Source organism: Acomys minous (assembly GCF_964271855.1).
Source record: "Acomys minous genome assembly, chromosome: 3".
NCBI lineage: Eukaryota > Metazoa > Chordata > Mammalia > Rodentia > Muridae > Acomys > Acomys minous.
In genome coordinates, this window is record NC_140485.1 from 53341361 (window position 1) to 53357317 (window position 15957).

Consider the following 15957-nt stretch of genomic DNA (forward strand, 5'->3'; position numbering starts at 1 on the left):
ATCTTTAATGAAAGGCAGAGAAAAGGAGGCTGAGCCAGGATTAGAAGTGGGAAAGCTGAAATGAGAAGGAAGCGACTGCCAATGCTGTTGGGAGTGAGCATGTAATTTGGCTCTGAGCTTCCTGGCAGCCCATGCGAAAAGGGAAGCCCGATCAGCTACAGAGTTCGTCTCATTAGTAAGGAAGACTCTTGCTTGTTCCTCGGGGGACATGTAATTTGTTCCAGTCCTAGTTTTTCCAGGCAATAAATCCTGAATGAAATTTCTCTCTTGAGGTTGTAGGAGATATCATTAATTGACGGGATAAATAATATGCTTGTCTTACAGTAAATATGGAAATGACTCCCGAGGGACCTGGAGGGCACCCACCATCCAGTTCGCTGGGTATGGGTATTCTTGTTTGTTTGTTATTTATTATTCATGAGACAGGGTCTCCTCATGTAGCCCTGGCAGTCCTGGATGGGCATCGTTATTATTATTAGATTTCACATTGACTATTCCTTCTGAAGAGCTAAGACTATTCACAAATCCCATCTCAGTGCCTTCACAGGGACAGAGGGAGGTGAGGAAGAACTTGGCATCCTCTTACAAGATGTTGGTGAACTCTCTGTGTGGGATACTTATGGGAGGAAGCAAAGGAGATTCTTGGTTGCTTTGTGGGAAAGAACACTCGCGCGACGCATCAGAGAAGACCTTGCCTGATGGAGGGAGGCTGCCCCGCCTGGGGCCTCCCCCTGCCTCTAACTAGCTGTGTGATTTGAGTTGGCCCTCTCTTGAGTATGCCTCCTTATTGGTAAAATTGATGCTTGCCTTGGATGATAAAGAGGGCCAATGGCAAAGCACCCGATGTGGATGCTACGCATCCTACTGACCTCAGTGCCTGTCCCTGAGATCCTCGGGGAATTCCAATGAGTACCCTCCCATGCACATTTCTGGGATTCAGGCCCATCTTACCCACAGAGGAAAGCTTGAAACACATACTGACCCTGCCTTGGCCACATATCTCTATTGGGGGGGTGCTATCAAATGGTTCAGAGCAGAGTAAACCAGTCTCCAAGGACCACTTAAGTCTCTCCCAGGCCCCGTTAGGTCTTCAGGAGCTGGTCATGGCCATTTTTTTCCCTCTGCCTGTCTGCTCTGCCTCATGCTTTTCACCCACACTGTTTCTGCAGCAGGCACTAGTCACTGCAGGCCATGGGTCAAACCCTTGGCCACTTCAACACCTCCAGGTCTTCACTGTGTGCCTTCCTGGTATGCTGTCCTGCGGATTCCTGGCTCACTTTTGATGTTGTTTCATGTATGGTCTCTTCCCCTCAGAAGAGACAAGTGGCTAGGGTCCTCAGCATCTCTTTGTCGGCCTGACTTCTCCCATGTGTTAGGTAGAACTTGAGGTAGTCATACAGACCTCTGGCTGGCCGGGAGCCTCACTGGGATACACGGATCCAGGTCTTCATCCTATTACCCACAATTCCCAGTGCTTCAGAAAGCTGTAGTTGTGAACACACAGCACCCAGATGTTTCTGTAGCATTACAGCTGTTTCTGGGCTCTTTACACACACCCACAGGGCTTACCCTAGGGCTGGCAAGATGAGGAAACAGGTTCAAAGCTATAGATACTCAAGGTCATACTGCAAGTGACAGACAAGAATCATTTGTGGTATCAAGGTCACGAGAAACAAGTCCTGACGTTCCCTCCTCTCCCAGCCCCCATCAGGCATCTAGGGGCTACACCATCATCAGGAGCCTTGCCCTTGGAAGGCCCTCTGGGACCACCCTGGTGGAAGCTCCCCTGAGGTGACACCTTCTTGGGACTGTCTGGACCTTCCGGGACTACCTGGCACTGGGCAGGCCTTCTAAGACCTCTTATTGGGGTAGAATCCTTTTTGGCAACTTCCAGCCTGAGGTGAGGCCCTCCCATGGCCAGGGAACCCACCCTGAAGCAGCCTCCCCTTGGGAGGGCATTACAAAGCAGGGGTCCTTAGGGTATGGTTATCCTGGTTCCCCATTTCACTATTCACACCTTCGAACGCCCCAGCCTCACCACATCCCTTCAATATCTTTCGTTCTGAGTCCCATTTCACAGATGGAGAAAATGAGGTACCAGGCAAGGAAGAGCTACTTAAACATCTTTTCCAAAGCAAAGTTAGAGAGCTGTCAGTCCCAGTTTTCTACTCTGTCTGGGTACTGTACTTTGATCTAAGCAGAAAGCGAGGCTCACTCTTTAAGCCTGCAGCCCCACATAAATAGTTAATTTTTCTCTCGGGGGGGGGGGGGTCAGGGCCCTTCCTCTTGGTGGTCCGTGGGACGCATGTTACCCAACTTCAGTTGCTATTTCTAAACTGCTGAGCACCCAAAGGGTTAAAGGGGCTCAGAAGGGGACCCAGTAAGGGTTAAAATTATAAACGCATTTATCGCCCTCAGACTATTGGGTTGAAGACCGACTGCATCGAAGCCAGCAGAGTCAGGGGACACCCTCTGATGGGCTTGCGCAAACGCCACAACTTTGCAGTACGACCCCCCGAAAGTATCCCAGGCGCAAAGTTGGCGTAGCCCGCTCCTCCTCCGCAGCGTCGCCCTCCCTGTGGGGCGCGCGGCGGGGACGCGCGAGCTCCCGCGCGGGGCCGGCTCGGGGGACGCGGGGCTCAGCGAGGCCCGGCTCCGGCCCCCTGAATTGGGGGGTCCGCGTCTGCCCCAAACGCCGCTTTCTTCCGTTTTCCATGTCATTTCCTGTACTAATAAGATGGTGGTCAAAGCAGGGGAGGAGAGCAGCAGCGAGTCGCCGCCGCGCTGCCGCTGGCGCTGAAACTTTGCCCGGCCGGGGACCCCGCGCGCGGCCGCCCCGTCCCGCCGCGCCCCGTCGCCCCGGCCCTGGCCCGGCCCGCCGCCCCGCGTGGGAGCCCGCGAAGGTGAGTGGGCCCGGTGGCCACCGTGGCCATGAACGTGAACATGGCTTCGGAAGGCGCTGGGCGGCTCGCCAACCGGCGCGGGGGACGCGGCGACGCGCGCGCGGGGACACTGGGGAGCGGGGCGCATGCGGGCGACGGGGCACGGGCCGGAGCACCGGGAGCGGGGCGGGTCCCAAGGTGGCCGGGGCCGCAGGTCGCCGCCGCCGCCCGTCGCGGGCCTCGGGCGGCCCAGCCTCCGCCTCCTTCCTCCACGCACTCGCCCGCCTTGTTCCACTGTAGCCTTTTCCTCGGCTCCGCCGCGCGCTGACGGACGCGGCCGCCGGCCAATGGGAGCGGCTTCCCCGGCCCGGTGTTCGGAAAGAGGACGTGTAGACAGAGGGCAGGGCGGGGCGAGGGCGGGATGCGGCCGCTGGCCTAGTTGCAGGGATCGGGTCGCCAGTGCTCCAGGGCTGGACTCGGGGGCTTGGGGACTGCGTCCGGCTCGGTGACTAGCCGTGGGCCTGGGGCGGCGGGGGGGGGGGGGGGGGGGGCGGGGGAAGGGGGAGGGCGTGCCTTTTATCTATTTTAAGTCTTGGTTGCGGCGTGGACTCTTCGGGAAATCGCTCCGGAGTGTCGTCTCCGCCCCCACCTCCTCATTCCCTGTCCCCAAGGTACTATGTGATGCAGAAACTGCAGAAACTTGGTGGCCAATGACCTTCCTCCGTCAAGGCCAGCGTGCCCTAGGCAAGTCCCTGCAGGAGCTACAGAGCAGCCTTGGGCTAATAAGGCAAAAAGTTGCTGGTGTCTTCAGCCCATCAGGGTCGGAGCTAAGACCCTTAGAATGAGTTGGCGACCTAGAGGAGGAAAGTCTTCTATCTTTTATTTTTCAGCCATGGCTTTGTGTGGAGCATAGATGTGGACTATAATTTAGAGTGATCTAGAAGAAGCACGTCCAGTCCTTTGTGTGTGGAAACCATGAGCGACGAAGGGCGACTGCTCTTCTTCTTGGGAACCCTCTAAACTTTGGGAATTTTGTATATCCTGAAGCAGAATAATTTTCCATGGAGTGTGATGCCTGCGACGCCCCAGGCTTGCATTGCCCACTTGTCCCCTGCAGAGCAAGGCTGGGACTTTTCTAGGGCTTGATTGATAATCTAGGGTATGTGGGTCTGTTGGCCTCATCTCTGGGGAGCTCGGCATGTTCTCTGCTGGGAACCTTTTGGGCACACGGCCCAGGCCCCTTGGTTTATTTTGTTTTGTGGGGAGGGCATCTTCAGGAACCTTCCTGCGGGGCTTGGACTTGGCAGAGCTGCAATTAATCTCTTCAGGGCAGGTTCTCCTTCCCTACACTGGGCTCAGTGCAGCCGTCTGGGACTCCGCTGGGAGAGCCCTGGGACAGTGAGCTACCTGGCTTGGGGGTCAGGCTTATGTTCTTAGAAGCTAGAGCCTCGATCCTAGGTGATGCTCTGTGAACCATCTTGGGTGTCACAATCGTTTGCCAGACCCCAGCCTGCTCTACCCAGCCCCTAACTGACAGGGCCACAGCTGTTCCCAGAGTGTGGTACCTTCTGAGTGCCTCCCTCAGGGATGAGGGGCTCTTGTCCCCGGAGCCTTTAATCTGTCACTGCAGTCATTACTTCTGGTCTGAGTTACTGGACGTTTCCAGCCCATATGTTTCTTAGATGGGTTCTCTGAGGTATCTGGTGAGTGTCTACCATCTGGCTTACTCTTTACCTAGGTCCAACATGGGGTTATCAGAAAGCCTGAAAGAGGCAAAAACGACTGGAGGAGGCGTTGCGGGGGGGGGGGGGGCAGGCGCGGATAACAGGCAGCCTGTTTATTAAGCTGCCTCTGAGGTCTGTTACTTGGGATCCTAACCTACTGATGGCCTTCCACCAGAAGCTTCTACTACCACCATAGCTCAAGGGCACAGAATGCCACAAGTCCTTATGGGAAACATGCTGTTCCAGGCACATGAGACCCCCGAGATCCCTGCTGACGTAAGGAGTGATTCAGTGCAAGGGCCAAGGGTGGAGACCTGGGATGCTGAAAGTGGATAATAGCAGTGGCTAGTGTTTCCTGAGGGCTTACGCCTGTCAGACACTATCTAAGCAGTCCCGTCCTGTGTAGGTCAGTTTTTCATTATGATGGTGGAACGCCTGAGGCTATATACTATCTGAGGTAAGGGCATTCATTTAGCTAATAGTTTTGGAATCTGAGCGTCCAAACAGCATGGCTCCAGCTTCAGCGATAGTTCCCTTGACAGTGTCTCATTGTGGTGGATAGCACCATGGAAGGGGCACGTGACAGGGGAGATCACATGGTAAGACAGGAAATCCGGAAGGACTGTCTTCAGAGACTTCACCAGGGTTCAAAAAACAAACAAACAACAAAAAACAACCCCCTAAACAAAACAACAACAACAATCAAAACAACCAAAACCAAAAAAACATACAAAGAACCCCAAAACAAACAAGACAAAAAGACTACAGGAGTTCCTTTAAGGTCCCTCGGTGACCCAGGGACCTCCTAGTAGGCCCCATGTCTTCAAATGCTACCACCTCTGTACTGCCACAGAGCCCTTAAGCATGTGACCCACTAGGCTAGCTCAAGTGCTAGCCACTCCCTACCACATCCCTGCTCTGGCGACCCCCACAGAGGTTTCACAGACGGGGAAACCGAGGCTCTGAGAGGTGGGATGAGGAATATAGAGTCCATGGCACAATCAGAATCGGAAAGTGGCAGTTTGTCACCTCCTGAGAGCTGCTTCTTCGAACAAAGGCAGAGAGGATTCTGGGACCCACGTGGATAGGATGGGTAGGATGTAGACAGGAGAGAAAGAAGAGGCACCAGTGTAGGGAAGTGGCCTGTTGCCAGCCTTGGAGAGAGAAGAGTGCATCGGTGGTGTGAGAGGGTGGAAAGAGCATATGTCAAAGATCAAGCTCTGGGAAAGTGTCCTGTGGGGTCAGACGACCCCTTCTGGATACCCCTCTAATATGGAGGTTTGAGCAGAGGCGTACCTGGCCCAGGAGTACCTGGGAGTGGGGCTTGAGGACTTGTTCTGAAGCTGCCTGGTAGTCTCCACCTCTGACTGGAGCCTGCAAGTCCTTGGAGGCCCCAGAGCCCCATGTTCTCAGAGTGGGGCCAGGGAGGGGCTTCTCGGCAGCTGGCCCAGGGGCCATGCCAGAAAAACAAGCTGTGCAGAAAGGGGGTGGGGGGCGGGGACCGAAAGAAAGAAAGAAAGAAAGAAAAAGTGTTGTTATTTTTAAAAAGCCTATTTGCTATTGCAGATTTGTATCTGCTGATCCTGGGAGGGCTGGTGTTCAGCCACACAGTAGAGTGTACCTACCCTGGTGGTGTCCCCGACAAAAGATAGCAGGAGGAGAAGACTGGGGCCCAGGACTGGGTGCCGTCCTGTCCTTCGTTTCTGCGTGAAGCTCCTAAGTCCTCGCTGTGCCAGCCTTGGGACCACCCAGCCCTCGCCTTGCACAGCTCACAGGCCAACACACAAGAAAGGTGCTCAGTAGTTGGGGAATGGGACAGCTGTGAGTCCTTGTCAAGGCACAGTCTCCTCAGAGGAGGAAGCCTTTGGGCTGGGCTTTGAAGGATGGGCAGGATGTAGAGGAAGAGAGAGGGGAAAGAGGAGAGGCATCAGAGCGGGTCAGGGCCTGTGTGGTCAGCCCTGGAAGGAGTGGGTCTGTGGTTGGTGAGTGTGCATGTGCGAGGGGGCGGGAAAAGTATAACCGAGCAATAACCTGGTCCTGCCCTCAGACAAGAGCTCCATCTCCCTACAGTCCTGCACCCCAGTTAGCTCTGTACTGCCTCCATCTCCAGCACCAGGGCTGTCAAAATACTGCCTTCTAGGGGCACTTTCCTGTTTAGAATTGTAGCCGTACACCTCCCAGTGTTGGCTTCCTGCTTTTTCTCTTTAGAACATATCTTATGCCTTGCTTACCTATTTCGTTTGTTTCTCCTCTCAGTTAGCTCCTAGAAAGCTAGAGTATCTGGCGCTTGGTTCGCTCCTGTGAGCAGAGTGTAGGGGTTTAGTGAGTGGCCCGGAAGGTGTGTGGAATTGTGAATGGAGGGAGTGCTTAGCCCTCACAAAGCACTTGCTCCGCACCCATGGTCTCCCCGTCTGTTCCCCAGTCTGTAGTTTGGAACATTGAGGCACGGAAAGGGTAAGCGGTGCAGCTGGGATTTGAGGCCAGGTCACCTGGATCCTGAGTGCTCCTGACTCACCCTGACCCTAGCTCCCAGCTAGGTTGGAACAGTTGTGCTGGCTGAGGAGGAGTTCGCCCACTGGAGGGATTGCAGGGAGCCTCAGAGGGTTTTTATAAGACACGATGACCAGATTCTTGGTCTAGAGTGCACAGGCTGCAAAGAACCAGTTGCCGAGGAGGGTGAACCAGCAGAAGGAGATGGCTACAGGTCAGAGTGGTCAGTTCAAGTGGACAGAGAATCCTAGTGTTCATGGTTTGGTTTGGGAGTACCTGGATCTGGGCCCTTGCAAGGAGATACCGGGTTGGTGGGATTGGCGTTGTGTCCTGCAGAGGACATGGACCTCAGGGTAGGTCCCCTGCCTTACAGTAGGGGTGTCCTTGACAGGAGGAGGCCACTCCCCACAGGCTGGCTGTTTCCTGCCTATAGTGCTCTATGTCCAGCCCAGAGCCGTATGGGCAGCTCCCAGCAAACACTGGGTACTAGTGACTGGTGTCAGGTCAACTCGGAGCCACCTTACTGGATGGAAAGTCACCATGTACCATGGAAGCATGTCCTGGGCATGGAGATGATTTTGTATCCTTTGCTGGGGACAAGGGTACCTGAAAAGGGATGGATACAGGCCTGTGCTCTGGCCATACCCTAAGTTGCTCATTCCACACACTGGCTGCCAGTGAGCCTGTCTTTCTTCAGTTTCCTTTTCTGGCCACACAGATGAGGGTATCAATCCTGCCTCATATTCTGTGGAAGACATAATTTCTCTCTATGTTGTGAAGATGCTGCTCCCCAGGAGGGCTCGGCTGCTGGGAGGAACATGACCTCAGTACCATGGCTCTTGACAACAGTTGCTTTTCCCATCCATTTATGAGAGGGGGAACCTGTGGCTCACAGAGGTCCCTTGACTGGCTGAAGGGCACGCAGTTTCGACTCTTCCCAGGCACCCTGTGAAGGCTACCCCACAGAAGAAGCCTTAGGGGCCACTCATCTAATAATTCCCATCAGGTTGCTTTGGTTCTTTAAAATGAATTTGGTTGGTAGGGTCTTGGCATAGCAGTTGTCAGGACCTTTCCCACCCTGGGAACCTCAGCGTCAAAACACGGAGTCATATTTGGCTAAACCAAGAGTCTCAGATGAAGTAATGATGGGGGAGGGGACCAGACATGGGTGGCTGGCACCTTGCCTCCTGGTATCAGCCTCAGAGTAAAGTGGTTGTGGAGGTCCGGTTCTGTCTTTTCAGTGAGACACACCTGAGCCTCGGGAGTTCTCAATGGCGTGTGGAATTTTCTCTCCCCTCTGACACAAAAAGAAACTCAGAATTCTCGCTTTAGTTCTGCTTTCTTTTAACACCTTTATCCAAATTCCCAAGGCATGCAGGCCAGCTCACAGGACACCTCATTGTCCCATTAAGGAAACTGAGGCGCAGTGACAAGTGGCCTCTGGGAAGTCATGTGTTTTAGAGTGGCCAGACTTAAAGTCCAACCTTCCCCTGTACCCCAGGACCTCACTCTTGGATGTACTCGTAGTAACCAGTGTCCATACTTGGAAGGGTTGGAAGTAAGCATAGGGCGGGCAGGCTACAGGTGGGAGTCGGTTTGGGGATATGGTTTGACTCAGCCTTGAGCTTAGCTGGTGTGGACGTTAGTAAGAAGGTAAGTAGGAAGCCACCCACACACACAGTATCAGAGCTCCCAGATGCTTGGCTCCTGCTTTTTAGAAGTTTTCTAAAGGAAAAAGATGAGGGCCAAGAAAGGGTACCACTGAAGGCTTCCCTGGGTGATGGAGTGCCTGGCTTGGGATACAAGAGAGGTAGGAACTGTGGCTGGGTAGATCCTTGGTTCCTCCAGAGAGAAGGCCTGATACAAGGGAACTTGTCATGAGGCAGCCCACGGGGACCCAGCTGCAGTGGATCCAACATTGTCACGGCCCAAGGTATGGTGGGACTCTGGAGGTTGGGGAGCTGTTGATGCTACCTGGCTCAGACCTCACAGCCCCAGCATAGTCAGGGTGACTTGCCTTGTGTGTGTCCGTGTGTTTGTGCCTGTAAACCCTTCTGCAGGCTAGCAGGGCTCCAGGAAGCAAGTCAAACTAGCCAGGGAGGTTGGTGTTTGCAGAGGATTCAGTGTCACAGCCAGGGGATGTGGCGAAGAGAGTGAAGCCTCTTGGCTCTGCAAGGGGAGGTGTGCCAAAGAGAGCAGTGGCTTAGCGGCTGCCATGGGACTTCTCTCTAAGGTATAGGACTAAATCCAAAGAAATGTGGAGCTTCCCGTGGGCTTCTTCTAAGCCCCAGCACCAGCCATCCAGCCATGCCTGCAGGAGGCACATGTGTATACACAGTCCTGCTAGCATCAGCTGCCCCACCGTGCTGATGTTATTGGATCCAGTTTGTAAAGGTGAAATGGAGGTCCCAAGAAGTGAAGTGTCTTAACCCAGAGTCACACAGATGGGAAAGGCTGCTGGGCCAAGATCACTCACTGCTGTTGTGAGTGCTGTGACCGCTGTTGGTGGATCTTTGCACAGGGTGGCTGGTTACTCCGTTCTTTCACTCCTGCGTGGCTGGGCAGTGCCACGAAAGCATAGGACATGAGGAACTGTAGCCCAGGCCAGCCTGGGAAATGAGGGGTCTTGGCACAAGCGCAGCTGTATTGTGGGGTGGTTGGACCTACGTATCCAATGTTTTGTCATCACATAGTTGAGCAGCATTCCCTTGGGGTCTGGAAATGCAAACACGCTACTGCATGGCTCTCCTTGGAAAGCTAGGCTAGCAGCAGCCTAGCAAGTGTGGTCCAGTGCATGCTGGGTGGGACCCCCTGCCCTGGGTGAGCAGCAGCGAGTTACTCCGCTACAGGCCTCTCACAGGCGTGCCACGGGTCCCTGGGAAAAGTGGTACTCCTTAGAGAACAAACTGAATAAACTTTTAACTGCAGCATGCGGTCCCCATGCCATTATAAATGCAACCGCGGGCCGCCGTTTGGAAGCCGAAACAAAAGGTCTCTTTATCACAGGTAGGTTCAGCAGCTCTGGCTCCCATCCTGACTATATGCGAAGGCAGGGAGTGTGAGCATTGGGCTTGGCAGTGAGAAAAGAGTGCAGCTTCGCTTCTCAGAGGTAGGGGAGCAGCTGGGCACACCTCCAAGTTGTGTGCAGAATTGTATCTGAGGAGGGAAGGGAAAGGCATCTGGGGGGGGGGGCGGGCAATGAGAACAGGTATGCAGAGATGAGCAGTGGGAGGGCCTGTGAGCCATTGAACGGCAGGTGGTCTTGGCGTTTGGGAGAGGGAGGAGATGGCCTTAGAAACTGGAAGGAGTTGCCATACAGGGAGATGGCGATAGTTCCTTAATAGTTAGGTCCTGCAGTTAGTTTTTAGGTTGACAGCTTCTGTCCCTCTGGTGGGAGGCTTGCAATGGAGGCATGGTTATGTAGGGGAGGGACAAGACCACACTAGTGTGCAACGCTTCTTTTTGCTTGCCAGAGAGGCTGCCCTTGGGCCCAGTGGAGTGAGGTGCCAGGGAAGACATATCTGCCCGTTCTGTGGGGCCAGTCTTGACTGGTGAGCCAGCAGGCCCCTGGGGTGAGGCCAGAGCCATCCTGAGCGGGCCTGGTGGGCTGACATCTGTTGTGGTTCCTGGCTGTGGGGAAAGCTTCATTGCCCCCACCTCTAACACCAGAGCTGTGGGGGCGTGGCCGCAGTGGGGTGTCCAGGGTCTCAGCCCACCCCACCCCACCCCCGTGGGGCCTGTGTAAGGAGGAAGGAAGTTGGAGCTTGTTGTAGAGGCTGAGGTTACCCAGGCTTGTGGCCTGCCGATTAGAGACCTGGGGTAAGACTGGACAGTGGCCTGAAGTTTGTTTCCCACATGGATCCCCCGATGGTCAGGTCTGAGGCCTGCATTCCTACCACACCTGGACGCTGGGTACAGCCTGTGCCAGTCCAAAGGAGCGTTACATAGTGTTAAAAGGTTACTCCCTGAGCTCTCTCCCAGGCTCTCTTCTGATCTTGAGGGACCCACCTTGTCCTTGGATTTCTGGGAACAACCCAAGGTGTGCCGGGTCTGCATGTGGCCACAAGCCCAAGGAGGTGGGCTGCCCAGGAGGGAGGCTGTGGGAGCACCCCTCCCACTAGCACCAGCCTCACCCTTCTCCTTGGGGCCCTGTTAAGGGTGCCCCTGGCTCACTCTCTCTTAGGTTCCCAGACCAGCTGGGTCCTGCAGCAGCCGCAGGCTGGGCAGCTGTTGTTCAGAGTCTGCACTCCTGCCGAATGGGGCGGGGCAGGCCTTCTTCACCTGACCCAACTTGGGCTTCAGGCCAACCAGCGCGGAGTCACTGAGGTGCCTTGGTTTTGACAGTGGCTTTGAGCACACTGGAAGAGTGGCACTCTGTGAGAGGAGCCGGTCCTGGGTCAGTGGCCCTGGTCTCAGGTTTCCCCCCTGACGCCCACCCTCCCAAAGCTGGCAATTTCCCTGTCAAATGTCATACTAGACCACCTTGCTGCCCAGGCCCCTGGTTCTCAAAGGACACCCAAAGCCTGCTTGGCAAGACTCCCCCAGTGTAATCCTCGAAGGCTGCACCCAGGAGTCAGGACACGGTCAGGTGTTTGTCTTGTCTCAGGCACCATTTAGTGTCGCCTCGTAACAGCTCCCTCCTCACTTTTCTGTCTGTGTTTTGGTTTTTGTTTGCTTTGAGACAGGGTCTCACTATGTAGTTCTGACTGGCCTGGAACTCTCTATGTAGACCAGGCTAGCCTCAGATTCACAGAGATCTGCCTACCTCTGTCTTCCAAATGCTAGAATTAAAGGCACGTGCCACCACGCCCAACAAACCTGTCTGTCTTGAAGTCCAGGCATTGCCCATTTATTTTTCTCAGCGCCTTGGGTCCCCCTGTAGTGTGGCTGTGACCCCTGTGTTAATGGAGGCACTGTTTTTCACAAGAGGTGGGCTGACATTAACTTACTCAGTCAGCTTGGGAGATGCCCACTATTGGCCCAACTAAGGCTCCCTGGGCTTCCGTGAAGTTGGTAGGTTCCTGTGTGGGTACTCGAAGGCAGAGCTCAGACTCAGGTCTGTTCCTTCTGGCTCTTCTCTCTCCACACTGGAGCTGGCTTGAAGTAGTGATGTCACCGACATTTGACTGTTAACGTGGTCCTGACTTGGGGTTTAGCTGGGGTCTGTTTGGGGTTAGGGCTCTTGCTTGGGTACAGTGTCACAGTCAGGTTCTTGGCGCTGTGGGCACTTTGCTATGTGAGCCTGTTCTCTTCTTTCCTTTCTGACGTTCACCTCCACTCAGAGTCCTCCCAGGTGCACCCTCCATTCTGAGGCACCCCAGAAGCTGGACAGGAGCTAGGCAGCTTCTGGGAGGGATGCTGGAGGTCACTGAAGAAGCTGAGAGGTGTGCGGAAGGGAAGGTTGCTCTCAGTAGGGAGATTGTTCACCTCTGACTGCCTAACGCATTTCTTCTGAAGTCACAGTGGGACCCACACTGCCCCCCTCCAGGGTCTAACGTGTACAGTGCTTCTTTAGAGTGACTCCACGCGTGGGTAGACAGGCCTTTGGCTCCTGCTTCCCTAACCAGGCTCAGCACGGACATCCAATCCACCTGTCCAGGGGTATTAGAATTTTCTGTGATGCTCCCATCATTGTAGGTGATTGTATTGCTGGGGCTGGGGGCTGGGCTCACTGTTTCCCAAGGCAGATCTGCATGTCTTTTAAATTTTGTTGTGCTGAGTTTAACCCTATAAAGAACACACAGCAATATATTTACTGCAAACGTGGAATGTTGACAAATAAGGTTTACCTTAGTAGCTTCCTCATTCCTGACTCCTCTGCATGCCTAGCATCACAGTTGCCATAGCTCTGCAGAGAGCTTTCTGTATACAAACTCATAGCATATAACACATAGGCAGCAGTAGTAGTTGCCTGTAGTACTGATTACTATGTTAACTCTCAACATCCTACCTAGAAAACTGGCTTTTGTGGTGTGTGTGTGTGTGTGTGTGTGTGTGTGTGTGTGTGTGTGTGTGTGTGTGTGTAATGTGCTAGTGCATGTAGAGACCAGAGGCCAGTGTCGGATGTTTTTTCCTCAGTCACTCTCCATCTTGTGACCTTGCGATTGCTAGGGTCTTTATTTTACCTAAGGTGGAGCTCACTGGTTTGACTAGACTGGCTAGCTAGCAAGCTCCAGGATACTATCAGCCTCCCCAGTTTTCAGGAACACACTGGTGCACCTGGCTTTTTTACATTCCGAGGGTTTGAACTCAGGTCCTCAGGCTTGCACAGCAAGCCCTTTTCTGATTGGGCTTTCTTCCTGTCCCCCCCCACCCCCCACCCCCAGCCCCTCTTTGTAATGTAGCCCAGGCTGGCTTCCAGCTTGTTGATTCTCCTGCCTCAGTGTTGTGAGTACTGAGATTATAGGCCTGAGCTGTCACAGGCAGTTTGGCTGTGTCTTCACAGGGAGAACTGCCATCTTTTAAAACAACACCAATGCACAGTGTTGGGAAGTCATTGTTATTTACCCATTCCCCCACTACTGGGCATTTAGGTTAGCTACGGTTTTATCCCAGAGCTTCCTTGGGCCTCTCTAGAGTTGCTCGTGCTGGGTTATGGGAACCAGCTGTGCTTAAAAAATGTATTATCTGTTATTGAAAATTTGTCCCTTGGGAGTTCGTGAAGAACCATATGCCTCCCATGGATGCTGGTTATCCCAGGCTCTCTTCTTTTGAGCTGGATGGGAAATCTGCTTCCCGCCCCCCTCCCCCACCCCCCCGAGTCTCCTCTCCTTCACAGACCCCCTTTCTGCCCTTGTTCCAGTGGCACAGTTCTGACGAGCAGGGGGCAGTGCTGGCTCAAAAGATCAGCGATCTCTGGAATCGGAATGCCTGGGTTGGAGTCTTGACCTGGCTGCCCCAGAGCCACCATCTCCAGAACTATGGCACCTCTGTGGCTTGGCCGAATGCACTGCAAACCAGAAATAACAGCACTCACGTCACTGAGCAGCCTTAAGTGCAAAGGGCTGGCCAGGCGAAGGATAGGTGCCCAGCAGTGTCCCTATCATGGGGTCCCGCCTCTGCCTTAGCTCACCATCACCTCGCTGGGCGCTGAGCCCACATCCCTGGTGAACAGGCGGGGGTTGGCTCTCGCCTTTATGATGCCTCCATTCCCAGGTCAAAGGGTGTCCCAAAGGACACTGCTACCTTGGGAATGCAGTGGGTGATCAGATTTCTACCCTGGTTGGCCCTGAAGGTTCTGGACTGGGGCCTGCAGAGAGGGAACGAGGCTGTCCTGGTCCTTTTCTCTGAGGAGGTGGCCAGGAGCATAGTACCTAATGTAACCCCACACCTTGGACACATTTACTGGTTTTCAATGGGGCTGTTGTGGCCATGGATTTGATCTCTCTTGGCCTGCCGGGTGGGCAGGAGAAGAAAGCAGCTTGGGGCCAGACTTTCCCCTGGGAGCTGGGTGTCTTAGAGCCATGTTGGCTTAGGCAAGGGTTTGCCTCAGCCTCTGGAGCACATCATTCTCCTGGTTCCATGCTGCACTGGAAGAATGGCTCTGGCCTTTGCAAACGGCAGAGTGCTTGCATGCCCCGGCTGTGGCCATCGCCCAGGAGGAGACACCAAGGTTACAGATTCCTAAATAACATTCTCAAAGCCACCCACATGGTTGGCACTGGCAGGGCTGGGAGTAGTACTTATGCCATCTGGCTGTCCATGCACTCCTTTCTTACAAGGCCACCCAATGTGATCCTTTTGGCAGAGGGTGCCCTCTGGGCAGCCTGCTTGGCCTTGCCTCTCTGGGCAGTGGCGTGTGGTCAGCGAGTGCAGACAGCTGGGATTACATTCGAAAAGCAGAGGAGTGTGTGCCTGGCCCCGGCCCAGCCCTCCCCAGCACCGAGCCACACACCCTGCTGCTAGTTGAAGTGGCCAGCTGCAGAGTCTCTGCTCCAAGGTCCCTCTGCCCCGTTGGAGGGAGGACGCCGGGGACTCCCAGAGAAGCAGAGAAAAGCCATCATTGGTCCAGATTTCAATTGGGGAAAGTAAGTCTGTGAAAGACTAACAGGCTAGTGGGTGCTGGTGGGCAGGTGCCTGCCTGCTCTGTTCTCGCTGATGGCTCCTGCTGGTTTGCTGTCGCCTCAGTCTGAAGGTGCTAGCCTGGACCTGCTTGGAGTGGAGGTCGTGAGTATAGTGTCAGAGGGATTTGCCCAGGGATCCAGGTCTCACATCTCTCATGGGTGCTTACCTCTCATGTAGCTTCTGTGAGCCAGATGGTGTTGATCAGTACCTTGTGATGAGGCTAACACTCCTCAGAATAACCCGAGGTGGCTGCCATTGTTAGTTCCCGTGTACAGCAGGGGAAGTCGAGGCATGGGGAGACAGCCTCACCATGCAGCCCGCAGTGGCCTCAAATTCCTAGGGATCCTCTTGCCTCAGCCCCCTACCAAATGCTGGCGTTAGAGGTGTGCCTGGCTAGCCCTCATATCTGTCTCCTAGCACAGGCTTCATAAACAGGGTCCCCATCAGACTGTGGGCTTCTCTGGGAGGCACTAATGACTGGAGGTCGGAGACGGCTCTGTGGGATCCACTTAGACTCTTTGCATGCAGGTTTTGATGGGAAGAGGCCCATGTAGTGCATTTTGAAAGCTCTGTATCCAGGGCCCTAGCCGTAGCAGCTGTGTTCACTCTGGGAGACCTGCAGCTGGTCTGTTCTGAACTCCGTCCTAGGGAGTGGGCGATGCTTCTCTCTCAGCTGTTCATACAGCAGCTCAGCTGCCAGCCCCGGGAATGGGGGCACAGCCTATCTGCATGGGTGGCTGTGGTGTGTGTTAACTAGTGCTGGCTTTGCCTTTCTCTGGAGCCAGAGGGGCTGAGGG

At 54.5% G+C, this 15957-nt stretch overlaps 1 protein-coding gene across 3 annotated transcripts in view; it reads left to right on the forward strand.

The window, feature by feature from the left end:
- The first annotated feature begins 2543 nt into the window (after window positions 1–2543).
- Window positions 2544–15957, forward strand: part of PRDM11 (PR/SET domain 11) — a 72553-nt gene continuing 59139 nt past the window's right edge. For 2 of the 3 annotated variants that reach the window (XM_084775617.1, XM_084775622.1), the window contains exon 1: window positions 2544–2903. In XM_084775617.1, coding sequence (XP_084631743.1) covers window positions 2715–2903 — 189 coding nt within the window. In that variant the 5' untranslated portion in view covers window positions 2544–2714. The remainder of the gene's footprint in view (window positions 2904–15957) is intronic. The other variant, XM_084775623.1, reaches the window with a different exon arrangement.